Raw genomic sequence first — 26,961 nt, forward strand, 5'->3', positions numbered from 1 at the left:
ATAATAATAATTTTCGTTACTCCAATTCTCTTAATCATACATGCATGAAAGAGACTTTGGAGGCAAGGAAAGAAAAATAAAAAGAGAAATGGAATCCATTGATGTTAACTAGTGAACCAAAAAGGTTGTTCAATTCTTAGGGGTCAAGGGGACTATCACTTGCCGATCGTCTTCCGACCTAATGGTACTTGTCTCCTCTCTCTACTAATGTCCAAGGATTGCCATACACCTAAGTCCTTAATTTTGTTTTTCAAAAATACTTGAGATTTTTAAAACCTTATATTCTGTTAAGATTTTTTTAGCAAAGTGGTATTGATTTTGAAAATATGATTGTTATAGCTACAAAGAGATTATAGAAAAATAATTTTACAAATTGACGTAGTTTCATGTAATCAGTTAGATCTACTATATAATAAACGTAACTTTACAATCTAACAAACCATACAAAGTCACGTCAGTTTGTGGAATTACTTTTATATAATTCATTTATGGCTAAAGTATTTTTCTTTTAAAAACCAGATATTGCCCTAAAGGAAAGTTTTTTTCTTTTCTTCTTTTTTTTTTTTGGTAGGCTAAAGGAAAGTAATTTGTGCAAGCCCAACCCTTTAATAAAAAGTGAGGCCCATCTAAAAAAAAATTAATAATAGGCCCTATTTATTTAAAGAAATTGAATGTCCTAAACTTATATGTAGCAGTACTATGCATCAAAGATACTAGTGGACTTTCCGAGTGAGGTTTACAAGGTTCATCTAGTTTGAAATCTAAAAGGGCTCGAAAACTTTTTCCATTAGAAGCTCTCCGCCCAAGTATTATAGGCCTAAAAGCCCAGAACCATTACGCATAACTGTACAAGGAGCTGGCTCAACCCACTAGAGCCCAAATTCTTTGTACATTACACAATAATGAACAAAGACCTTCTGCTGTTGTGGAAGTTCGAAACTCTTAAAAAGTGCAGTTTGGATAGTGAGATGATATTAGATGATTTTAGATAAAAATTGAATAAAATATTATTTTTTAATATTATTATTATTTTAGAATTTGAAAATATGAATTTATTTATTATATTTCGTATGAAAATTTAGAAAAATTATATAGATGAGATGAAACATTTTTACTATCAACGCACGCTCATGAACACATTTGAAAAATTGAAGGAGTGCATGAATATACTATAATTACGTCAGTTTCTTATTTACATTTTGGAAGCCAAGCATTTCTAAGAAATTATAAATGTAGTGAAATAGTTTAAAGTTTTTTTTAGAAACAGAGGATCAACTTCAATGACAAAAGTAAAAGGAAACGCTTACTTGCAACTCGTGCTTATCAACCACACTTCAGTTGAAAAAACAAAGAAATTGAACATGTTTCTTCATGAGCTTTATCTCATTTTTTACTGAAAATTTGTAAATACTATATCGAAATACCTGCTAAGTGGGCAGATGATGATTGTGCAACATACAAAATATTAATTTGGGTAACAGTAAGACCAATACAAGGTCACTTCATTACACTTCTATGAACTGTGAAGCTCACCCGACGCAGGGTTGTAGAAGCTTTAAGGCCAGCCCATAAACTTTGCATTAAGGAGCAGTCACATACTTTCTAAACCCTTTGAACCAGGAAGATCAATCCATTGCAATTGGATTTCCACTTCCCCACATTCCACATTTCTCAATCTGAGGCAGAGATCTTGGACTACCTTGCCCTCGTTCCACACTATGCAGCTCTCTTCAGCGAGAGAGTTTTGCCTGCATGGCTGTACTCTTGAGATTATGGTGCCACTTGGGAGGCCTTGCAAATTCATCCTCAAGGCATCTATGTATGCTTTGATGTCAAACTCAGCATCTCCCATTTTGTCATCTTTGCTGAATGTGTCATGGTCATAAACAGTCTGCAATCACAAGAAACAATGACCGCCAACATTCGAATAGGAGGAAAACGTAAGAAACAACATCGAAAAAGGAGGAAGCTGGGGAGGGGGGAGAGAGATAGAAGCACAAAAAATGAACATTCATCAAGTGGCTTTGCCATATTTTTCAACATCTAGGACATAAAGGACATTGGCTCCCGGTCTATGTTACTCTACAAAAGTCATTTCGACCTAAAAGGTAGATTTTATTACATCAGATTTTGGGCTAGCGAACCAGTTGACTTGAGAAAGCATTCTATATGGGAGACTGGAGCCACTAGACATATGAATTAATTACTAGTTGTTTATCATAAAATATGTCTTATAACCAAGTTAGAGTCCCGCATTCTTCAAGGAACTAACAGACAGCAGTCAAGTTAGCTTAGATATATACATGTACAGGTCCCAGGACAAGTTGAGCTCCAGAATGTTGCTCCACTGTCAACCAAAATTCTAAAAGCACCATAAGAGGAGAATTAAAAGGTAAAGTCACCATACACTTCATCGTGTATGCAATTATCCAGAGCACAATACATCCTGAAGCTTAAAATTTTCCAAACATATTTTTCAGATAGCATCTAGATAACTGTAAGGACTAGTCTATCTCAAGATAATTTTCAGATAGAATACGGAAAAAGATAAAAAAAGAAGGTTGTTGTTTTTACACATGATATTGATATTATGAAAATGCCTGTCGTTTAATTTAGATTTCATATACATTACATGTGGCAGTGAACAAAACACTTACCAGCTTTACTGGAAGATTAGGGTCAGTAACAGAAAGAGTTAGATCTTCATTCCACTCAGGATTAACGTCCTTCTTAATAACACGTGTCTTCAGTTTCTGCATCAAATGTCCACACTTATATTCAATTAGAAGAAATGAACAGAAAATAGTTGAAAATGACTGACTACATAGAAGTTTATGAAACCATTTAAACAAACAACCGTGTTGCTAATTGCTGACCACATATTACTCAACTAACCCATAAATGTATGGAACAAAAAATTGTATTTAAAAATAATAATAAATCTAGAATTTCAAGCCACAGATAGATTCTATGCACTCAGATTCATTACCAGTATCGTACTCATTTCAGAAAGCAATCAGAGCAGCTATGTGGCAAAAAAATTAAACGGACAAGCAGGAAATGGTTCTAGTAGACATCACTTTTTGTTGTGAAAACAGCATAGAAGTTCAATCATTCACATTGGTCCGATGAAATCGGGATCTTAAGATCAAGTTTGATCCGAAATGCCAAAGCAAAAATCAAGAAACTTACTATATTCCCTAAACTTTTAAAAACTAAATGGAGATTGTTAAGATGTCTTGGTTAAGAAATTAATAAAAGAACTGCTCTTGTTTTTTAAAGCATTGAAAAGGAGAGAGAGAGAGAGAGAGAGGGGTAAAATGTCAAAACTATGAGGGCCCAGCAATAGAGAACGATGAGTGCTATCACTACCAAGATCATCTATCTCGGACTGCCAAATCTGTGACCACCTTACTGCCATTTCCATGCCAAAACATGCAACAAGCACATTTTGCACCCTCGTGTGAAGAGAAGGACCAGCAAGGACAAAGGGATACAAAAGTGGACAAGATATCTATGAATTTCGGCTGTTGCAAAGGTTTTGCACGTTTACGACCATTGAAAAAAATAAAGCCTTCTTGACTCTTGAGTTAAGATTAAAGAGCCTTTCTCCTGCCTTTTTCCTTTATTTATTAACCAAAAAATAAAAAGTTAAGATATCATTAAAAAATAAAAATTGAATAATTACGTTACATCCTTCTCATGAGATTCCAATTGCTGCATGCATGGTCTAGCTAGCTCAAACGTTTTCTTCTTAATTCTGGGTGCGAAATTTATCGATCTTGTAACAATTAATGTGCAGAAAACGAAAAGTAAGAACAATAATAGCTATTACATAGTTTTCCTTAGGTATTTTCCTCCCGCACGATAAAGTGCCCAGATTCTAAACAACAAAACTAGAAAAGAAAAGAAGACAATCGAAAGAGGAAGAAAAAAGAAGAAAGTAACAACGGAAAGAACCTGTTTGGCCATCTTGACGACAACGTATGGATCGCTGCTACAGACGTCGCGGACGGCGAGATTGACGCCACGCTTGACCCGGATTCTGAGGAGTCCGAGCAAACTCTCCATTAGGGACGACGATGTTGTCGTTGATGAATGATCCTTCATCTGCTGCTATATATCTCCCTCTCCTCCTCCCCCACTGACTTAGACCAATCAGTACTCCAATTCAAATGGCCTTATAATCTTTAACGCCCACAAAGAAGAATTCTGATTTAACTCGAAAAATGATTACTTTTCAATTCTCTTCGTGCGAGAGATTGAGAAGTTGGGTGTTGGGAGGGAGATTGGAGACTCGATAGAGGGAGGTAGGGAGAGAGAGCGAGCTGAGGAGGGTCTGCTTCTCTCCTGTATTAAAGAGAAAGGAAGGTGACCGGGAGATACGGTAGCCGGTTTGATAGCCAGTTGGACCAGCGTTGTTTGCGGACCGCGAATGATGCTGTTTCTGTGAGAACGTAGTCACCACATCTTTTTCCGACCATACTACTTGTTTAATTAATTATTAAATATTTTCAAAATATGAATATATGCTATTTTTATTTAATTAAAACTAATATTTACATTACTAATTTTAATTATACAACTAGAATAAAGATAGCACTTCGTCCCTATTTCGAGACAACATACTCTTTCACCCGTTTTGCATAAAAATTAGAAAAATATTAATATGTCGCCGGAATTTGTATCTTTATTTTGACCATTCATGTATTTTAATTTTTTTATTTAATAATTAAAAAAATTATTTTTAATGTATTATTATATTTTTTTATTTTTAAAAATATTTAAATATATTAAAAAATAAAAAAAGATAAAAAAAAAATTGATTTTGTGCTAACGAGTATGCCCAAAGGTAAAAGCTGGGTGGTACGCTAGCACGATTCTGAAAAATAGCATATCCAAAAGAAAAGACAAGAAGTATGTATTACAATACGTGAAAATATTAACATGAAATGGATCATAAAATGATATATGTATCATAGCTATATATATAGTTCAGAGTCACAAAGATAATTAACATAAATCAAAGATAAACAGATTGAAGAAAATAACTCATTCTTCTTCTTGAATTTGTTATTGTTGTTGTGATTGTTTTTATTTCTAGTATTATTGTGGTTATCAATGGATATGAACTCCTTTATCTCCCAGATCCTACTGGTTGCTACCTTGAGAAAAGATATTGTTATTATTATGGTTGTTGTTGCTGTGATAATAATTTATTAAAATCTATTTTAAATGCCATTTTTTCAAAAGAGAAATTCAAATTGTTATCGTTTTGAAATAAAATACAAATCCCAATTGCATCATGTTTATAGTGGTTTGCTTCTTTCCATTTTTCTAGAGATAAATTATATTTACATTTTTAGAGTGTACAAATCTCGCGCATTATTTTTAAAAAAATATATATAAATTTGAGATCTATGTAAAAAAATAATTTTTTAATGATGGACTTCATTTTTTTTTAAATAAGTCTATAGAACTTGCACACTTTAGAACTGTCTCTAATTTTACTCTTTTTAGATTGCATTTTTGGATACTTTTATAAGCAATCACATTTCTATTATTTCACATTTAAATTTGACATCTCATACATATTTTTGTTGGCACTTTGAACATTAGGTGATAAATAAACATCAACACCAAAGATATCGTGTTCTTCGCGACCCACAAATTGTGAATAACATGTGATTAGGTATGACAAGTCACAAAATATAATAGAACTTGTCCATAAATGAAGGACATAATGTGAAATCTAATCAAAGAGCTCTTATTAATCACATGCATCATTTGAAAAAATAAGTTAAAAAAACTTGCAATTATTGTGTACGAAAGGAAAATGTCAAATGCATTGGTTGTCTGCCGTGAATCTCTAAAATGGACAAGCATATCCTATAATTAAGAAGCAATCGAATAGTAATAAACTATACAAGTCACAAGATAATAAGAAGTCAGCTCTCTCAGTCATTTGTTGTTTTAGGTTTCATTTAGATGTTGGAAGCATCTGAGTGTAGTTCACTTTTAGACTGAGCGCAGTTTAATTTTAAACTTTATGAGACCCACAACTACACTCAGATTATCATATTAACATTCAAACACATCTAAACTCATTTTAGGTGGAGCTCACAAAACTCACTTCATCATCTCAATTAACTACTATTCATAAAGAACTCAGCTCATCTCAACTCAGCTTAACATCTAAATACAGTCTTAGATGTGTTTTTGTGAGTACCATTTTTTGGTTATTTCTTGTGGTAGACAAATTATTGCCCATCTGTTTTCTTTTTCTTCTTTCATATGATACATGTGAGTAGTAAGTACTGATGGTTTATATTTCATGTTAGAACTTGTACATATTTAAAATGAATAGTTTGGAGTTTTTTTTTTTTAAATAAAAATAAAAATGGTGCTGAAGTAAATTTCAATAGTATTATTGTTGCAACAACAACAATGGCAACACCCATGACAATACTCCTTTTATCAACCGTGATATGTCATTTGCGCCCATCTTTTATTTGAAGTTCGAGACGATTCTCAATAATCGAGAACTCCTACTTGAGTTGGGGTTATGCTTATATTAGTGAATGAACATAAATGTATTTTACAACGAGTTATTCGTCTAGATTATTTCTTTATGAAAAATGATATTTTTAGTAAACAATGCGTATTTTTTTAAAAGAAAAAAAAAAGTAAATATAATATTCATATAAAAATTAATATTTTAACAATAAACCTCAGTATTTTTTTAAAAAAATATGCAGCACTTGCACAACTCGTAAATTTATCTAACATTACACATTGTTTATTTGAACATTATTTCTTCAAATTAATTATAAAATAGAAAATGATATGCCTATAATTTTTTTTACAATTATTTTATAACTCATTTCAAATTAATCAATAAAACTATGATAATTTTATTTTACATAAACACCCTTTAGTTTAAATTAAATTATAAAATAGTTTAGTATAATAATAGTTTTATCATTCTCCAAAAAGAATAATAATTGAGTAAAAAAGTTATAAAAACCATGATCGGTGAACAAAGTTGTTATTCAAAGGCCCATTAAATGTCAGGCCCAGCCTGCCATCCCTTCTCAAATTTCCACGTTCCCGCGCTTAGCTCTGGAAGATCGGAAAGAGATCGGCTATGGAAGACGAAGAACGGCAAGAACCGTGGGAAGCACTAGACGTAGACGATTCTGTTCTCTCCTCTTTCTTCAAATCCGCCGATTGCGCCTTCTCTTCCCCCGAAAAACCCATTCTCCAACGCTGTTCCCGCCCCCCTCTCTCCCAAACCCTAGCTTCTCAATCCCAAAAATTCAAGTCCCCGTCTCCGTTAACTTCCTCGCCGCGACTCATTCCGGGCCCTGCTGGAGCGGTTCAGTCAGCAATGCACCGAAGAAACAGGCACAATCAGAGCTTGTTGAACGGGGAAGAGCAGCCTGTCCCTACTCAGGAGTATCTTAGGAGAGTTGTGGAAAATGGCAACCCTGATGAGAACGATGACGACTTCGCTTGCAATCCTTGGCTTTGCGCTCTGGAATTTATCAGCCGTGAAGGTTTTGATTGATGATTTGTGATTCTAATATAGTTGGATTTTATAATATGAATTGCTGCTGTACGAGCTGTTCTGGGCTTTCTTTTTTAGGTGTAGGTACTGCCACCGTGCCTTTGAGGTCGATCAAGAACGGGATTAATGGCGAGAGAATGGCTCAGGTATTGTTAATTGCGAGTTTGCAAATGAGTCTGAATCAGGGGACATGTGTAAAGTATTAACCATTTGGATTTGTTGTTTTGAAGAAAGCACCGGAAAATGAGCGCAACTGATTTTAGCGGCACATGATTTACGAACCAACCCAAAACTTTTGCTAATTTAGATAGTTGCGTGTGTACTTGTTCTGAATGAAGCTTATTTTTGTTGACGATTTGATGCTAATCTTTTCTATACTGCGTATTGCTTTCTCGTTCCCTAGAATTAGCAACCAAGTATAGGCTTCCTGACCGTAGCATCCATCACACGCGTGATTAATTTATTAGAAGTTGATGATAGATGATCTTTGACTTATTACGCTATATTCTAATTTTGTCTCTGCTTGTAATTAGGTTATTGCCATTATCAAATCATGCACCCAAAATGGTCTTGGTGACATGATGGTGACTCTGAAGGTGAAATTAGACTGGAATGTGGCTATAACTCCAATGCTTTGATCTTTTTTGCCTTCAGTTTTTTACTTTCTTTGACTATTTATAATTAGTGGCGTGACCCAAATTTTGATTACAGGATCCAACGGGTACAATTGGTGCCAGCATTCACCACAAAGTTTTTACTGAGGGTGAGTTTGGGAAGGACATATCTGTTGGCGCAGTTTTAGTACTCCAGAAGGTTTGATTTTGATGTTTAGGAGATTTAAAGCATTTTACGCCATGAATGAGTGTTGAATTTGAGGCTATGACGAGTTGTCAACATTGCAGGTTGGTTAAGCGTGTTTAAAATTTTTGTTTATTTTCAGGTTGCTGTTTTCTCCCCTTCACGCTCTACACATTACATGAATGTAACCCTTAGCAACTTGGTCAAGGTACATGTTCTTTCTGGTGTTTATAATGAGCCAAGTTATTATCAAGTTATTATAGATCCTTACAATATGGGGGAAGAAGTCTTTGGACAATATTGGATTATGGTTTGCCCACATCATCTCGTCCTTTTTCTTTCCGGTTTCTCTCACGTAGTAGGGAACATAAGTAATTACCTCTTGCCTATCTATATTTTGAATGTGCTTGGGATATTTCATATCCCCAGTCTATATAGACATGAATGTTTAAAAATGTGGATACAATAATAAGTTGGGATAGTAAGCACTGTTTCTTGGAAATATGGCATTACTGCCTGGTGGTGTATGGTCTATTCTGGATAATAACTATGCCAAATTATAAGAGTTTCCTTTTCTTTTTCTTTTTTTCCCGCATGCGCTGGGGTGGGGGGTTAGAATCTTTGTTTCGTGTGTGACGACTAAGAGATCACAAAAAACCTTGCAGAAACAATAACTTTTAAGTTTCCTTTTTCATCAATAGTATGTTTAGAAAAAAATAAGCAACATCCATCTTCAATCTATCTTACATTGTAATAAATAAAAAAACACTAAGTTTGCTGTTGTACCGTGATACAAAATTTTGTTAAAGTTTACAGGTAATCTCGAAGGATAGTGGACCCCCATTAAAACAAGCATATCCTGCATCAATCAAACATACTGCTCCTGCTCCTGGTAGGTGGTGTAGTTTTTTGTTCCAGCTTCTGGTTTTACGATGTGTTGCCTTCATTACTAGCCATGGGATCCTCTCATTCAAGAAATTTTTAGTTTAACTGTCCATTTACCACTTTTTTTTTTTCCCCATAACAGAAACATGTGAAAAGTCCTGGATGCCTAGGTGGACGTTTTCTCCATCGCAGGAAGTAGCTGAAAGAACCATGAATAGCTTCCGACAAACTTCTGAGTTGAGGGGAAGTACACAGAGTGATAAGGATGCGGAGAAAGGGAATGCAGCACCTCAAAGTGGCTGCCTTGGCAATGGAAAGAGCAGAACCCAAAATGCTTTAAAAGAGAGAGAGTCCTTGTTCATGAGAATGGGTTTTGCCAACGGTATGACTGAAGTGGCTCCAAGAAAAGACACCATTGGTATAGATAAAGAAAATGTGTCGAGTGAGGAGTCCAATCCTTGTAAACAGACTGAAGTAGGCAACGCATCCGGCAACGCCCATGGCATTGGTGAAACAGCTAACTTGATTGATGATCAAGAAAGTAGTGGGACAAATGGAGTTAACAAGAAGAGTCAGCCAGCAGTTTCGAAGACTTCACTTCCACGGTGGACAGATGAACAGCTGGATATGCTAATGGCATTTGACTGAGGTGATGAATCTCAAATATGGTTGCTCAGTTTGGCATAATCGTAATCAGGGAATATGAAATTGATCTCATAAGCGTACATAGATCACGTTCTTGCACAGTTTTCCAGTGATGGTGATAACATGTCTTTAATGATAGACATGAAAAACTTGGAAATTTCCATCTCTTGTGTTCTTTTCAAAGAAAAATCATAGAAATGAAAGAAAGACAGTCAATGTAAATTTGCATTCAGCTTTTATGGCCATGCTAGAGGCGGAGGGCCAGCCGGAGTCTCCAAAGTCCACATGTATAAACTCCAACATTGTTCCAACACTGGCCCTTCTGTCCAAAAACTGAGCGTGCTTAGCCCAAATGTTGTTCCAACACTCCCCACATGCAAATTTAGGTTGCGTTTTGACAGTGAGGTAAATATTATGTTAATAATAAAAAAAAATTATTAAATATTAAATAATAAAAATTAGTAAAAAATATATAAAAAAGTAATGATAAAATAATAAATAATAGTAGCTATCCAAATGGAGCCTTACACTCTCCTTAGGGCAAATTTTGCTGGGTGCAAGAAATACTAAGGGCACTAAGGTGCCGTTTAGATAACAAGTTGAGATGAGACGAGTTAAGATCATTTCTCAATTCACACCGAACAAGTTTGAACAAGGAATGAAAGAGAATTTGAATTGCAGAAAGGAGAGAAAATGCCCAGTGCACTTCTTGCTTATTAATAAAAATGCAAATAAAAAAAAAATGTTCTGTATTTTGTTGGGTGGAGGGAGGACAACAATTGAAAAATTGGCAATTACCATCACGAAGAGTTAATCCCACGAGGAATTAAAACGGGCCTTACAAGTAGTACATCCTGAATGAAAAAACTCTAAAATAACCAAAACTGAACTATACTTCCATTAAGCAACAAAATCATTTCTGGACCTCAAAAACAATGAAAAGGTTCTTGTATTTTCTCTCTTTTTGGAAGGTATAGATTCTCTTCTTGACTCGTAAATAAGACCCCAAAAAAGTCATTGTCAAATAAAAATGTTGCGGGATGTAGCAAATCATCAACCTTCTGAAAGGGTACACAGCTCTGCAGGATGGGAACCAATTCTTTGAGCCTCCAAGAAGTTTGCTTAATCTTGAATAACTATTGAAATAGCTTCCTTAATCTTTCAACGGATTGTGTTGCTCTTTTATTGGTTGGCTCAAGGACAAGCGCATATCTAAAATCTGCAGGGTAAAAACAAGATCAACCAAATGACACGAAAAATTAAACCAAGTCAAACACGAGATGTACACCTAGAAACACTGCCAGGTGAATCAGCTCTGGTTCATTGTTATTCTCCACATGGTTTTTAGCTGTTGTATATAGTAACTTGCAATCTCATTGCAATTAGCTTAAAGAAGCACATTCATTCCTCTGACTCTAGCTTTGAAATACCATGATTCCAAACAAATTTGAATGAAAAACCTTATTCAGATTTTTCTATCCTTTCCCAAAACCTAATCTCAAACAAATTCCCAAAACTCTCAAATATTTCCAAACATTTTTGGTATCCAAACATAGGATCAAAGCTGAGTATGGGAAGCGCAAATTTAATTAAAAAGAATTTACAGGAATGGAGTTCAAGAAATTACCAACTTCCAAAATATGCCCTCAAAAAATGATAAAAGGCTTTTTTAAGGATAAGGTACGCTCGATGGAGGAACTTAGATCTCTCTTCTTCAATACATTATTTCTATGGGCATTAACTGTTGATTTCAACTTTCATGGTTTTCTTGTTTCTATTTCTTCTTCCTAACTATGTGTTTCTCTTGCATACGTCTGGTGTACTTAGATAATGCCTTTTTTCTTTTTATATTAATAAAAAAATTTACTTATAAAAAAAGCATTCTTCAGATGGTAACTAGTGAACAAATGATGGGCATTCTTCTGTCACAACCAATTTAAGAAACACAGATACTTTAATTTTCTACTAAAAGAGGGAGTAGTTTACCTTCAATTGCTTCCTTATAATAGCCTAGCATCTCTCTTGCTGTGGCTCTTCGTAAATAGGCCTTTACATTCTGAAGAAAGTGCAGAAAATAAATGTTGTAGCATATCAAATGACAGAAAGCACTCATATAAAGGAATATCTCTAGTAGATTAAAAAATATCAGTATTCTAAAATGCATCATGGAAGAAATTTTAAAGATGATACAGTTGCTATGAAGGTCTCATTTGTCCAGCTACATAAATATTGAACCTTCCAAAGTATGCACGGTTAAGGAATATCTCTAGGAGCTACAGCTTTCTTTTTTCATACTTTGTTGCTTAGGGCTTCAGTTATTGTAATAGATGGGATTAGTCCTAATGACTTTCATGCTGTTTTTCAGCTTTAGCTTGTAATCAGGTGTTTTTACTCTTGTATACTTCCTGTATACTTGGACTATGCCTAATTACGTGGTTTCAATAAATTTCTTACTTAAAAAAAAAAGAGAAGGTATGCACGCACCAATGTCCTTAAGTTATTTATACTGCCAAACTTCAAATCCAACATAAATTAGGATTTGGCAACATGACACAATGGACAGAACATTGTGGGTCAACTGCGAGCATAACCCTCATAGTCATCTTTCCTGTGGCTGGTGCTGTACTTTATTTTTCAGGTCAGTCACGTACCGGAACATTAGCCTGAAAAACATTATGCCTACTATTTTACACTACATTATGTATACCACAAATTATCACTGATACAAAAACAACCAGAATTTTTATCAAGGGATTCATATTTACCGTTAAGTCATTGAGTGAATTATCAGAGAAAAGTTTTATAGTTTGGATAGCAGAATACTCCACTACTATTCATTATTTTATCATTACTTTTCACTACTATTCAATATTTTATCATTAATTTTTCATTACTTTTTCACTACTATTCATAGAATATCTGAGATCACCTCACTACCCAAACGCAACGTATTGTCAAAAGTAAACTTTTACAGATGAGTCGGTCAAAGACAAACAGCCTAAATCAGCGCTGAACTTAAAAGACCTGACTTAAGTATAAACCTTTCTTGGAGAGCTAGCATCGACAAACTGGGTATTTTTCTATTTACTTGTTAAGACAATGTAAAGCCCTAAACCCTCACACTAAAGATTTTTCCAGAAGAAACATTTTACCTTTTTATCAAGAGTGATAGCTTTAGTACAATCTGCCTCAGCTTGAAGGTAACTGTATGCACAGAAAGGAGTTGGTCAATCACATTTAATAATAATACATTGATCAAGCTCTACTCCCGAGAATATAATTATACCTCCCTAGTTCCAGATATGCTAAAGCCCTATTACTGTAATATGTTGCATTAGTGCCACTGAGTTTGATAGCTTCTGTATAAAAGCCAATAGCCTTCTGCCACTGCATATCCTTGAATGCTTGGTTGCCCTAATTCACAGAACCCAATAACACATACAATTAGGAAAAACATATCCAAGATTCATTAAAAAGAAAAACGGAAAAGGAAAAAAAAAAAGAAAGAAAGAAAATAATTCATTAATGAATTCTTTTTTTTATTTTATTTTATTAGCACCAGGCATCCGGAACAACGTCCCGACTAATCCTGGGGGTGCACAGGCCCTTGGCAAGGAGTCTCCCACAAGTGCACCTCGGGTAATTCAAGGGGAAAATCTCCCAGTTCGATGGCCCCTAGAGATTGTTTGCACCCAAGGGGATTTGAACCTTAGACCTAGTGGGAGCATACCCCCAAGCCCAAGGCCTTTACCACTTGAGCCAACCCCTAGGGGTTAGAAAATAATGAACACTAGACATATATAGCCACCCTAATTAGTTGGGGAATAAAGCTTAGTTGAATGAATCATCCTTTACCTTTTCTTTAGCAATCTCAGCAGACTGCTCCTTGCTCAGAACATTTCTAGATGATTTAGGTTTGGAAGCAGTATCAGCCTGCTCCTGCAGAGATGTATACATGGTATGCACTGTATCTAGTAAAAAGCGGTCACCCCCATGCCTGGCTATCAAGGATACTGAAATAGGACACTTGTTGTGAAATCCTAGTGGTATTGTGACCTGAAAGGAGACATCAACAGGACAGAGATGATATTTGAGCAGCACACACCACTATATAACAGAGAAGTAACAAACAGCAAGCAAATAATTTTCAATATTAAAGGTTCAAGACACAGGAAAATTATGTATATCAAACCTTTTCAGAGAGAGAGAATCACCTGACAGCAGCCTGACATGCTAGCAATACTCAATAAACTACATGCACGGCTCTGGTAGTCCTCTGACAAAATCTCCTTCCCACCAAGTTTTGGAGAAGTATCAGCAATGGTAGGGATTACCAGAATTCCATCATCCTAAAGGAAACATCAAATATCGAAACAAGAATAAATAAAAGTGACTGTAAAGAAAATTATAAAAAAAATACCAATAAAAAGTAACAAGGCAGTAATTTACTCGCACAAAGTTCAAAAAATGCAATACCCATTCTTCCACTTGAATTGGTAAAAACCCAATTGCCCCCAAAAATTTGTATAGAAATAAAAACAAATAGATAAATGAACAAATAACAAAGCTTTATTCTCAAAAAAGAATGACTAAAAGCAATATCAATTGGAAGTTCGTGAATAGATACTAAAAAGTTGATACTCATCTCAGGAATGTACAACTTAAGTGTCCAAATTAGAAACAGACATATTTTATTATTACCTATAAAAAAAAAAAAAAAAATAGAAACAGACACTTCTACTTCTGTAGAGCTATCACCTTCAAAAGGGAGTGCATAGCTGACCGCATTTCATCTCTGATTGATTTGTAGCTTTCAAAAACTGTATCTGGCATCTCAAGTGTTCCAAATATTTGTGATGAGATTGCAGGATCCAAAACAGGCTTTACCGAACTAATCCATTCCGCATGATTACATTTGAACTCGTGTCTGCATCAAAATGGGTAAAGATGAACCACCATTAACACATTCTCCAGGGAACAGTACCAATATAAAGAAAATGAACAGACTGAATCAATAGACACCACATACTACTTAGAGAAGAATGCAGCATCCGAGTAAAAAGATGCCAACATATACAGATATCCTTTGTTGGATTAAATATCAGGACAAAATATTTGACTAGTGAATTTACATCCTCCTCCAAAAAGAAAAAGTGGATCAGAGTACAGATGGGAGTCACCAGAATAGCTGCCATCTCTTTTAGACTAATCACATCAACAAGATTGAAAAAGGCACAGCAACAATTGGCATAAGCAACCACATCATATTCAACTCCTATACGGGACAGCTCAACAAAGGACACTGCCCACTGCCTTTGAAGACCTACAAAGTCATGCAATGGCTAATTGAAAACCCATGCATGATTTGGCTTACAACAGATGATGCTGATGCCATTTGACACTTTGTGTAGGCTTGTGTAGTTTATATTCATACTCTTGTTTTCAGTTCCATTTGTTGGTTAGGCAGATTGTAGTAATCTCGGAATTGCAGGACATGGGCTTCCATAATGGTCCATGAGTCCTTTATGGACATTCTCATGTTATTAGGCTTTTCTTCGAGTGACAATTATTTTTGTTTTTCATTTAATTTTTTAAATAATTGTTCATCTTATCGGGCTCTACCTGCGGTTTAGAGTAGTTGTTAATTCTGGATTTGTATAGATCTATTGAGTCTCAATTCTCTACTGTTAGAAGAATTGAGCTTATAAATATAGACAATTATTCTAGCTTAATGAAGCACCATTTATAAGTAATCTTTCTCACCTTTGTATCAATATAATAACAATTATATGTAATCAAGAAGCAAGCTAACCAGATTCTCATATCCTGACTGATTGAACTTCCCTCTTAGAGAAAGAAGTTCTAACTTCTCTCTAAAACCTTCCTCACTCTGAAACTAGCTTGATGGGGTGGGATTAGCTCCTCCCCCCTCACTTCCGTCCTGCCCTCATTTTCAGTCTGTGTTTTGTTTTGTTACTATCTATGTGTTTTTTTCAGGTCTAATAAAGAAGGAATACTCTTTGGTTGCTCTTTCCTCTCTGTTTTTTCCTTCTAGTCTCTGTTTTTCACCTTCTCCCTTGCGATTCCTTGAGGAATCTCGAGAGCCACTGGAGGTGATAAGCCTCTGTTTTGTTTCGTTTTGAGGATTGCGATCCCTGAGCCGGTGATGAGCCACAATGGAAGAAGCTGGAGGTGGCCAGTGCTTGTGCGAGGGTGGAGGGGACACTCAAAACCCAGGTGGAGGTGGCCGATGGTGGGGGACGGGCGAGAGGAAAAGCTGGGCGATGCTCATGCGGCTAAAGCTCGGCGATGCTCATGTGAGAGGGACGGTGGTGGCAAATGGTGGGAGAAGCTGGGAGAGACTGGAAGACCGATGCTCGTGCGGGAGGTGGGATGCGGTCGCAGAGGCCAATGTTCATGCGGAAGGAGCACGGGTGAAGGAGGAAAGAAAAAAGAGGAAAAAAAAGAGGTGGAGGGCAGCAGCTGAAGTAAGAGATGAAACCCTATGGGCCACCCTCCACTATTTGCAAACAAGCTGGACTACCCCTCTTCTTTTGGAGGATTGGGTAGTTTGGATACCCCTCCTTTTGGATGGGTGGTTGTATACCCCTCCTTTTGGATGGGGTGGTTGGATACCCAACCTCTTTTGGAGGTGGGGGATGGTTTTATCTCTGTTTATTACAGAGAGTAATACTCTCTTATGAGAGTCTCTAGAAGTTAAGAAAATGTCCATTGCAAAGAAATTTGTGTGCAGGGAGGTGTACAACAGATGTGTAGTTTGGCTTGTATTCATATTCAAAGTTTTTCTCTATATTGACTTGTCACAGCTGTAACTTCCTTATGGATGAAATGAAGTCTATTTCCTATAAAAAAAAAAAAAAAAAAAAAGAAAAAAAAGGAAAAAGAAAAAGAAGTAAGCTAACCTGCGAAGAAACTGCATAACATTTGCAAGCAATCTCAAGGAAGAAATTTCCAATTCACCATTTGATTTCTTGCTGTGAAACTCTTTCAAGCTTGGAACTTTAGACTTGAGATAGTCTTCAACATTTTCATGTTTCAATGCTTGTCCTGAAGAAGTTTCATGAGGCAAAATGTACCGAAATTATACCACTGAATGTAGAAAAAAATGACAAAAAAGGACATGAGGCAATAGCAGCAATGATAATGATGACACATCAGCAGTAAGAAGATAGAGAAGTTTTTGCTTAGGGGCACAAAGCAAATTGACATACTTCCAAAAAGCTTCTCGGTGGATTTGATGACCACCTGAGCAACTCTGTCAACACTAATCTTTAAAAGTTGAAAGCAATCATCAGCAATGATAATTTGCCTGGGACTGCGTTGAACTGCATATGGAAGTTGCAGCAGCACATGGCCAACACGGCGTAGAATATTAGGATCCTTGGCAAACCATCCTGCCAAAGTTATTGCATAGGTTAATTAAAATGAAGTTACATGAGTGTATTGATGGCTAACTGCAGAAATATATTTTTCCAGCCAAGCAAAAGGCAGTTAACTACATATGATCGCAAAAAGGAAACCCAGAATAGAACTAAACTACCAAGTATGACAACTACCAAGCCATGGTGACTGCATGCTAAATCACATGTAATGACTAAGTAACTCAAGGCATACCTTCTTATAATCACTATTAAACTGGGATTTCAAAGAGTATAAATGAGAAACCCACGGCCTATCTCAATTACAGAGAAGTTACATGCACTTGAATGAAAATGGCATTCACCTATTAATGGTGCAAAAATTATATGAATAGCTTTTCGTGTCCAAATTCAATTAATGGTCGCTTATTACAGAAGTAGAATTAACTACTCATGGCATTTTATAAGGCTTAAAACAGATGCATGGAATCTTAACTTAAAAAATATTTTTTTTTTATAAGTAGCATTAAAACTTAACTTCAAAAATAATTTTTAGATAATTTAACTTAACTTCAAAGATATAGGGAGTGAAAGGCATAAACTGTGTGTGATACGAATCCATCTCCATTAATCCCAATGTACAATGTCTTGAGCAAACTATGCCTAGATCCTCATACACGAAATCTTTTCCTCGCTGAACCAATATTTTGAACACAGAAGGCAAACCAGAATAGAACTACTACCTTTTATCCACATCTAAACTATCATATGCAAACAGTAAAGTTCATACATATGTTCCATTTCTCCAACTAAGGGGAAAAAAGGACAAAACAAATCACAAGTCATAGGCAAAATAAATATAAGAAGTAAAAGGGCTCTCTCTCATCAACTTGACGCAAATTAACAGAACCCAGACAATGAAAACATGATATGCATCTCCTTAAAATGGCCAGGATATAAAAACTATGATACATATCTACATTAAGGTAGCATACAGGTGTAGCCATGCATACCAATTGTATCAAGGCTTGTTGAAATAGGAATAATGCCCACATGAGAAACAGCCCCGTGTGAGGGTCGGAATCCTAAAATGCCACAAAATCCAGCAGGTATTCTCACGCCACCAACCGTATCAACACCTGCCATATAAAGTTAGTACGAAAGGCATGACCATATGCTAAAGGAAAATTCTATACCCCACACTATCATTCCACTTTCATCCCACCATGGTGAGGTGGCATTGCCCATCAATCTTCATATTTATTCTTTAAAAAAATAAATGATCATCCAATGGTGATAAATGTAACACATCTTATATAGTGGGGTGAGAATGTGGTGTATAGCATTACTCTATGCTAAAACAATTAGATTGCTGCAGAAGTTAAAATATGATCAAGCATCAAGTAAAATCTATCAACCAATTTTAAATAGCTTTTGGCAGAAAAAATATAACATATAAGAGTGCCAGAGAGAATGAAACTTTAGTACTTGAGAAGTATACAAAGAAACACCTAAAAAACAAGATGACAAAAACTAATGCCTAATATCCAATTTATTGACAGATTCCAAAATGATAACTGCATTCACACGAGTGATAAAAGTCAATAACCATGAAAAGGACCATGTTCCAAAAGCAAATTTGATCTTGCAGACATAGACTTCCCAACTAGGATACTCGATCAAAGCATAATTAACATTGCTGGTGCAAGCATACTAATTAATACCCATTCAGCATGCACATCAATACTGGCCCAGAGATTAAACTAAAATTTTCATTATTAAGAGATAGTTCAAAGTTTCATCTGCTAAAGTCGCCATAAGTATGGAGTAATTCAAAGTAAGCAGATAATATTTCACAGCAAATATAAATAGCTTACCAGTAATTCGGTAACTTAGCATCAGTAATTCTATGATTTTAGTTGAAAGTGCAACACTTGCTTTTTAAGTTCCACTAGACTCCACCATAATTACCCATATAAACATATTTGCAGAAGCACATATCAAAATTGAATTTCAAGGGTTGAAATAACAAAGATAAAACTTAATATTACCTAGTATTCATATTCAAGCTATAATGTTGATGACCTTGCGGCAAATGGAAATAATAATATCGTTAGCATCTGGTATTTCACACTTATTATTAATGTAAAGAAAGTTTTTCTTTTGTTTTTTTTTTTTTCATTTGTTTTTTCCTCTTAAGGAAACAAAACATATTTTAGTTCCTAAGATTCCCAAGGGTGCAGAATGCATCCTTTGACTGTTAAAAAATTGTTATAGGTATTTTGGTTGTTTTGAGCATAATTTAAATTGTGCCTGCCTAGATAGAAATTATAGTCAATTCAACCAGTTAAATATTATGATACCCCATTCTGATAAATGATAAGGGTAGGTAGTGTATGAGATCCCACATTACTTGGGAATGAGAAGTTCTTGCTCTTTATAATGTCTCAATGGAGCTCCTATTGCATCATTGACTAGTCCTTTTGGAATATAAGTTATGTGGCTTAGGCTTTCTATTGGGGCATTATAAATGGTATCAAAGCTTATCACAACAAAAAATGTGGGACTTAAGCTATGCCGCCTACAACGGACTGGCCCGATAAGGGCATTAAGAATATAAGGGGGGAGATTGTGATACCCCATTCTGATAAGTGATAAAGGTGGGTGGTGTATGAGATCTCACATTACTTGGGAATGAGAAGTTTTTGCTCTTTATAATGTTCCAATAGGGCTCCAATTGTATTATTAACTAATCCTTTTGGAGTATCGGTCATGTGGCATAGGCCTTCTATTTGGGCATTACAAATACTTTGGGCATCAACTAAAACAAAAGAAACTTTTGATGACGAGGAATCCTAGAGACCGTACAGATGGAACATGTCTTTTACCTAGTTAAATCCCAGACCAGTGTAATATGCCTACATCACACTGATCAGGTACATTATTGGCTTTTCACCAATGGGGCATGGACCTTAGAACTGAAACAAAAGAAACTATATAAACCAAACCAGTGTAATAAATCTACCTGCCTTTCATCTTTGCAAAAAGAAAAGAAAAGAGGAAAAAACTAAGATGACGAGAAAAGAAATGGAAATCAAAACATAAGAAATTGAACCCATTAGCATTAAAGCAATCAAATAACCAAGTTTACCGCTAGAGGCTTCTAGTGAATTTTTTAAATACGGATAATGTATGTGCTGAGACTTAAGAAAAAAATCAAGGGAAGGGCATCGGTTGTTGAGAGTTGATAAGAAGCTCACCCAATGAGAAGTCAACAAGATTAGCAGCCACAGCCACAGCAGCCCCACTAGAGGATCCACCTGGTAATCTTTCGGGTGCTGCAGGATTGGTGGGTGTACCATAATGCTTATTTTCTCCACTAATACTGAAAATAAGACATGCCAAAAAGATGTCACTACTAAAATCCGAACAAAAGCTAGAGAGGGAGAGTTTGGAATGGCACTTTCATATTTTTATTTTGTTGCATTCACCATCATATTTGATACTACTCCCAGAGTAGTATCAAGGAGAGAGAGAGAGAGAGAGAGAGAGAGAGGGAAGTATAATTAAATAAAAATAAGTAGACAGATGAAGACAAACTGTACCCTGAGCAATATACATTTTTACTAAGTTCAAATAGATGTTTATCATAGCAACAGGAAGGATCAACAGTACACAGCCCAATGTAGAATTGCAACAAATTGAGTACTAGGCAGTTACCCATATGCTAGTTCATCCACAACAGTCTTTCCAATGCAAGTAGCGCCTCCTTCAACAAGAGCAGTAACTGCAGGAGATGTCCAGGAAGCTTTTTCATGCGTCTTCACCCAGTCTGGATGGCCAAATCCAGTCACATGTCCATCAATGTCAAATCTGATAATTACGATAAAAGATTTAATAAGTTAGAAAGGCTTTTGCCACTTATGATCAGTGTTCACAAGAGCACAAAAACTAAAATAAAATCAGAAATCAGTAGTGCAAATACAATCAACGTTCATGACTATGGCCAAAACAGCAATGAACTTCTCTTTTACTTTCCTCAGCAACCAGAATAGAGAGTTAAAACTAAAGAATGACAAACCCAATTAACAGCATCTTTGATCAGGACTGAAAATAACTTGCTTAACTGGTCGCAAAAAAAATTATTCTTTTATATGATGCTCCCTAAAAAAATAAAATTAAATTAATCCCCAACTCAACTCAGCTAAAAATCCAATTACATGGCGTAGTTGGAAATTGAAATAAAACCAAATTGCATAAAATGTATTAAAATTTATGTTCTCATAGCTTTTTTTATTCAAGTGATAGATTTAACATCCCATAAGAAATCGAATCCAAAAGTTGGCGTTGCATTATTTACTGCAGGAACCCGAAACAAAAACAAAACCTCAATTCAACCAAGTCTACTAGGACCTTGAAAAACAATCACGTAGGCTACTCCGTAAACTTTCCACTAATTCAAACGATAGTAACACAAAAGACCAGAACTTCACCACTTTTTTTCTCTTTTTTCCTTCCCTCCCAACTTTTCTCAGCAACCAAGCAGAAAGGTGAAGTAAAAAGAGTCCCTGAATGGAGCTAACTCTTTACATACTTCAAGACCCACGAACAGCATAAACCACAAGCATAGCATACCTTCCTACTTTATATGTTCAGTTCCCCCCCCACCCCGGCCCCAAAAAAAAAAAAACAGAAAAATAAAGACAAACAAAAACAATATCAATTAAAACAATAAAGATTTGAGTTTGAATAAAATGAGATTACACGTCGGAAACAGCGAAGGTGAGGCCAGTGAGAGGGTGGGGAGCTTTGGGTGGAAGCGGTGGAGGAGGAGGAAGCAGCTGAAGCTTCTCAATAAATGCGCCGAAGTCTTCCCTGATGGCTTTCTTGAGCTTTCTCGTTACAAGCAGAATTCCAGCCAAGCCCAATCCCAGCAGCACCCACAGGTTGGCAGATTGAGAGGCCATGTCTTGAATTTCGGATGATTATTCTCTAAACCCTATAATAGAATGGGGGACGCAGGAGGGTTTTAGAAACAGAGACAGGGAGACTCAGAGAGGGAGGAACTGGGAGAGGATAACACAGTAGTATTTTGTTGTGTAGCAAACTTAATAATAAAGCAATTCGCCTAAAAAAAAACCACAGGCATCTTTTTTACTATATATATATATATATATATGTATGTGTGTGTGTGTGTGAGAGAGATGAAATATATATATGTATGTGTGTGTGTGTGAGAGAGATGAAATGAGATGGGGTATTTTGTTAATAATTAATTAAAATATTATATTTTTAAATAATTTTTATTTTAAAATTTAAAAAAATTAAATTATTTATTATATTTTATATAGAAATTTAAAAAATTATAATAATTATATGAGATGAGATGAAATAAGATAGTTTAATTTTGTGTAACTAAACCAGTCCTAAATTTAATTAAGTTTTAATTAAATCTTCTCAAATTTTTTTTTTTAATTTTGTCAATCTTTATTAGATTTCATGTGTCCGTATACAAATTAAGTCTGAATGAAAAGCATAAAATTAAGATAAAAATAATAATATTAAGTAATATAATATAATAGCAAGAGGGTTGCATAAAGAGTATTAATAATTTAATTCCAAGATTAGTTATATATATTTTATATATTATTGGCTTATTATCATTATATCCATTATATATGTTATCTAAAGTTTTTGTGTTAATTATTTTATTGGCCGAATGCGGTTAAAAAAGGAGAATTATGTTGTAATATTTTTTTTTATTAATTTAATTATATTTTTATGTGGAGGATAATTGATAGTGAAGTTTTTTTTTTTTTTTTTTTTGAAATATTTGATAGTGAAGTTTTAAAATCTAGTTCAAGTTGCCTTGAATCAAATTAAATGAAGGTAGGTGAGAATAAAACTATAGTTTATTGTTGGAAACGTAATTAATCCAAGATTGTTATTTTTGCTTTTCAATTTTAAGCACATATTCTTGTGTGTGAGGATGATAAAATAGAATTATTATTTTTAATTTTGATAAAATAAAGAAATAAAATAAAGTTTTGGCTCCTCTTATTGTTGGTAGAAAACTATAAATTAAGTACCCTGGCTACAATGTGTCTACAATCAATTGATGTGGCTTTTTTTTTTTAAAGGAACTAAGAATTTTATTAAGGAAAATGCTAGGGAGCTTGATTTGGGCTCCTGTTTGCTTTTTCCGTTTGACGTGGGAACTGGCCTTCCCATCTTTTTTTTTTTTTTGTCTTTTTCCCTCCCTCACCCAGATCTCTCTCACGAAGACTCTCTCCTGCCCAGTGAAACTCATTTGCTATCTCACTTCTCTCCTGCGTCTCCATCTCCCCTCCCTCGTGTCTCCTTCTCCATCTCCCCTGCCCAGTAAACCTGTCTTCCTTGCCCTCCGATCACAACCCAGTTATTCTCTAAGGTAAGATGTCGATGTCCATTTTTTTTTAATTTTGTTTTCTAGCTACGATTGTTTAGGAATTTTTTTTGTTTTAAATCAGCTTTGAGTTTGGTTGTACCAATTTGAGACTCATTGTTGTTTTTTTTTTTTTTTTTTTGGATTCAGTTTTAAATTTTGTTGAGTTTTAGAATTTTTTTTTTTACTCAATTTTTGGCTTTTTTGGGTAGTTGAAGGATTAAATAAGGTGAATTAGGAAAGTTAGTCTTTTGAGTGTTGGTGAGTTCGGCTATGGCAGTTGGTCACAGTAGTTGGTGATTTTCTGAACACCAAGTGCTTGACAAAATGCTACAAAAAAGAGAATAGAATGATTTTCTGAAATGTAGTTGGTCATTGTAGTGATTTTCTGAGCACCAAGTGCTCGACAAAATTCCACAAAAAGTTTGGTGTTTGCATATTAAAGACAAAAAATGATCCGATTAAAAAGTACAAAATGTAATGTAGTTACTCATTATAATATGAGTTTTTTTTTAAGCACCATTGTTTTTTTTTTTAAGCATCATTGCTTCATGTTTGACTACTAATATATTACAACATAAAAAGTTATATTTGAATATCTTTTCACATGTTATATTTTTTTAGACAATTAAAACATTGCAATGAATGCCAACATAGAATATTCAAATAATGAGTATGATGAGATATGAATTGATAAGGAAATTAGAGGTGATGAAATTGAGAACCAACTGTTGGAATGCAATTCTCATCCATAAAAGAAGTGCATGCTTACTATATGAAGTATAGTAAAAAGAAGGGGTTTGCAGTATCCAAAAGAAATTCTAGTAAGGATGACGATGAAACAATAAAATGGTTTTGATTAGCATGTGCGCGAGGACGCACATCAAAGAGTAGGGTTGTCAATGTTATGAAATTAAGACAAACAATAAAGATGGGTGTAAGGGTATGATTAATGCAGTATTCAATGATGAAGGAGGATATATTATATCTAAGGTGATATTGGATCACACACACAGATGTAGTCCAGGAAAGTCAAGATATTTCAGATGTTTTAAGAAGATTGGTGCTCATGTTGCTAAGAGACTTGAAATAAATGACGAGACAAGAATAAGGTTGTTCAAAAATTTCAAGTCTGTGGTTGTTGAGGCGGGCGGTTATGAGAATGTAACACTGGGGGAGTGTTGAAACTACATTGACAATGCACGATGACTTCGCCTCAGGGTTGGAGGCAGTGTAGCTCTATGTAACTATTTCGAAGATATGCAAAAAAAAAAAATCCAGAATTTTATTATAAGATAGACGTTGACAATGAGATGTAGTTAAAGAATGTGTTTTGGGCAAACGCCCGAAATAGAGTTGTGTATGAATCATTTGGGAATGTGATTACATTTGATACAACATATCTGACTATTGCGTATAAAATGTCTTTTGTACCATTCATGGGTGTGAACCACCATGGACAGTCAATCCTACTAAGATACGAATTGATATCCAGTGAAGACGCAGATAAATTCAAGTGGTTATTTCAGTCATGGTTGCAATGTATGAATAACCAACCGCCAAATGCAATCATCACAAACCAAGACAAGGCCATGAAATTTGCAATCTCGAGTATGTTTCCAACATCTAGGCATTGATTCTGCTTGTGGCATATAATGAAAAAACTTCCTGAAAAGTTTGGATCACATTGTCGATATGGGAAAATCAAGAGTACTATACATAGGTGTGTTTATGACTCTTTCAGTCAACATGAGTTTGAGGAACATTGGTGATGTATGCTTGATACATATAATTTGCATGAAAATGCATGGTTGGTATTACTATATAGTGATCGTCATTTTTGGGTCCCAGCCTATGTTAAAGACTCATTCTGGGTGGGAATGTCAACTACACAGCGAAGTGATGGAATTAATGCATTTTTCGACGACTACGTTCACTCTAGAACAACTCTGAAGCAATTTGTTAACTAATATGATTCGGAACTTAGGAGGAAGGTAGAGAATAAAACAATTGCTAACTTCAAATCCTTTAACACAGACATTCCTTGCATTAGTCGTTATCCTCTTAAGAAGCAATTTCAAATTGCATATAGTCTTGCTAAGTTCAAAGAAGTACAAGAGGAATTGAAATGATTTCTATATTTGACTACTAAGGAGATGGGGTGTGAGGATGGTATATATACGTTTGTTGTTGTGGATGAGGTTCAAGTTGGTGATGACTTCTTAAAACATGTAATCTTTAATGTCAAAATTGTTTAAGATCCCCTTAATGTGAAATGCAGCTGTAAGTTATTTGAGTTTAGGGGTATTTTGTGCGGGCACGCTCTCTGTATCTTAACTCAGATGGACCAACATACAATACCATCAAAATACATCTTGGATCAGTGGAGGAAAGATATTAAGCGAAAATAAACATTCGAGAAAAGTAGTTATGACACTAATAGCATCGACGATGTGCAAAGGTACGGTAGGATTCAAAATTTCTTCTATGAATTGTGTTCCAATGCTTCAAAGGCCAAGAGCAATTGTGTTAAATTGATTAGCCAAATAGAACAGTTGAAGACGCAGTACCTTGATATTGTTGATCATGATACTAGCAACACAGCTTATACAACTACTTCTATGGAGGGCACGACATGTAGAGTTCTCAGTCCGTTGGTAGTTCAGAGTAAGGGAAGACCACCGTCTAAGAGAAAAGTGCACTCCTCTAAGAAGAGTTATAAGAAATCTAGTATGAAAAGACGATTACACCACAACAAAATTGAGGTTCCTTTTTATTAATTCGTTTATGATTCAACATATTTTTCATTTATTGTTTTGCGGTTTTTTATTTCAGTTATTTTAAAATTATATTTTTATCACTAGGATCAACAAAGTCAAGTTTGGACACATGCGCTAGATTTTTTTTCAACTCTTTCGACTGCTCTTCACTCACAGGTAATGTAAAATTAACTTATTTTGGTAATCTTTTTAGTGAATTGCGTTGTTGCTATTAACATTTTTCTTATACCCCTATAGGAGTCAACTTCAGAGGCTTTTCATTAGGACTTCAGTGCGTTTTGATTGGTAGAGGATATGAGACAAATTTGTGTCAGTTATTACTTGTTTTGTAATTTTGAAATCTTGGGATTTTATTGAACCTATTTTTGTAACTCTTTGTTAATGTAAGCACTCGTGGTTTTCCTCAATTGATGTAAGCGCTCGTGATTTTTGTAAATCTTTGTTGATGCAATATCATAATCGCAATCATGCAATTTGGAT

General features: G+C 35.1%; 3 protein-coding genes and 1 long non-coding RNA gene across 4 annotated transcripts; 2 read left to right on the top strand and 2 right to left on the bottom strand.

Moving 5' to 3' along the window:
* Nucleotides 1–1,355: 1,355 nt before the first annotated feature.
* LOC109020059 (protein C2-DOMAIN ABA-RELATED 4-like) lies at nucleotides 1,356–4,476 on the bottom strand. Its single transcript, XM_019002451.2, has 3 exons — nucleotides 3,961–4,476; nucleotides 2,658–2,753; nucleotides 1,356–1,891 (listed from the first exon to the last, which is right to left on the bottom strand). The coding sequence occupies exons 1-3, from the start codon at nucleotides 4,108–4,110 to the stop codon at nucleotides 1,592–1,594; spliced, it is 546 nt and encodes a 181-aa protein (XP_018857996.1). The 5' UTR covers nucleotides 4,111–4,476; the 3' UTR covers nucleotides 1,356–1,591.
* Nucleotides 4,477–7,050: 2,574 nt separating this feature from the next.
* Nucleotides 7,051–10,241, top strand: LOC109020058. The gene is made up of 7 exons (XM_019002450.2): nucleotides 7,051–7,559; nucleotides 7,649–7,716; nucleotides 8,104–8,166; nucleotides 8,282–8,383; nucleotides 8,511–8,576; nucleotides 9,185–9,260; nucleotides 9,396–10,241. The coding sequence occupies exons 1-7, from the start codon at nucleotides 7,148–7,150 to the stop codon at nucleotides 9,899–9,901; spliced, it is 1,293 nt and encodes a 430-aa protein (XP_018857995.1). The 5' UTR covers nucleotides 7,051–7,147; the 3' UTR covers nucleotides 9,902–10,241.
* A 342-nt stretch (nucleotides 10,242–10,583) lies between these two features.
* LOC118344722 (translocon at the outer membrane of chloroplasts 64-like) lies at nucleotides 10,584–22,387 on the bottom strand. Its single transcript, XM_035686025.1, has 13 exons — nucleotides 22,042–22,387; nucleotides 20,998–21,150; nucleotides 20,538–20,662; nucleotides 18,291–18,416; nucleotides 17,131–17,313; nucleotides 16,822–16,966; nucleotides 14,657–14,825; nucleotides 14,113–14,247; nucleotides 13,754–13,954; nucleotides 13,185–13,312; nucleotides 13,051–13,102; nucleotides 11,885–11,954; nucleotides 10,584–11,117 (listed from the first exon to the last, which is right to left on the bottom strand). Exons 1-13 carry the CDS (start codon nucleotides 22,242–22,244, stop codon nucleotides 11,035–11,037), a joined length of 1,773 nt encoding a protein of 590 aa, XP_035541918.1. The 5' UTR covers nucleotides 22,245–22,387; the 3' UTR covers nucleotides 10,584–11,034.
* Nucleotides 22,388–23,537: 1,150 nt separating this feature from the next.
* Nucleotides 23,538–26,917, top strand: LOC109020057. Its single transcript, XR_002000865.2, has 3 exons — nucleotides 23,538–23,707; nucleotides 26,566–26,637; nucleotides 26,719–26,917. It is a non-coding gene; the product is annotated as an uncharacterized LOC109020057 (long non-coding RNA).
* The last annotated feature ends 44 nt before the right edge of the window (nucleotides 26,918–26,961 follow it).

The sequence above is a fragment of the Juglans regia genome, chromosome 15 (genome assembly GCF_001411555.2).
Source record: "Juglans regia cultivar Chandler chromosome 15, Walnut 2.0, whole genome shotgun sequence".
Classification (NCBI taxonomy): Eukaryota; Viridiplantae; Streptophyta; class Magnoliopsida; order Fagales; family Juglandaceae; genus Juglans; species Juglans regia.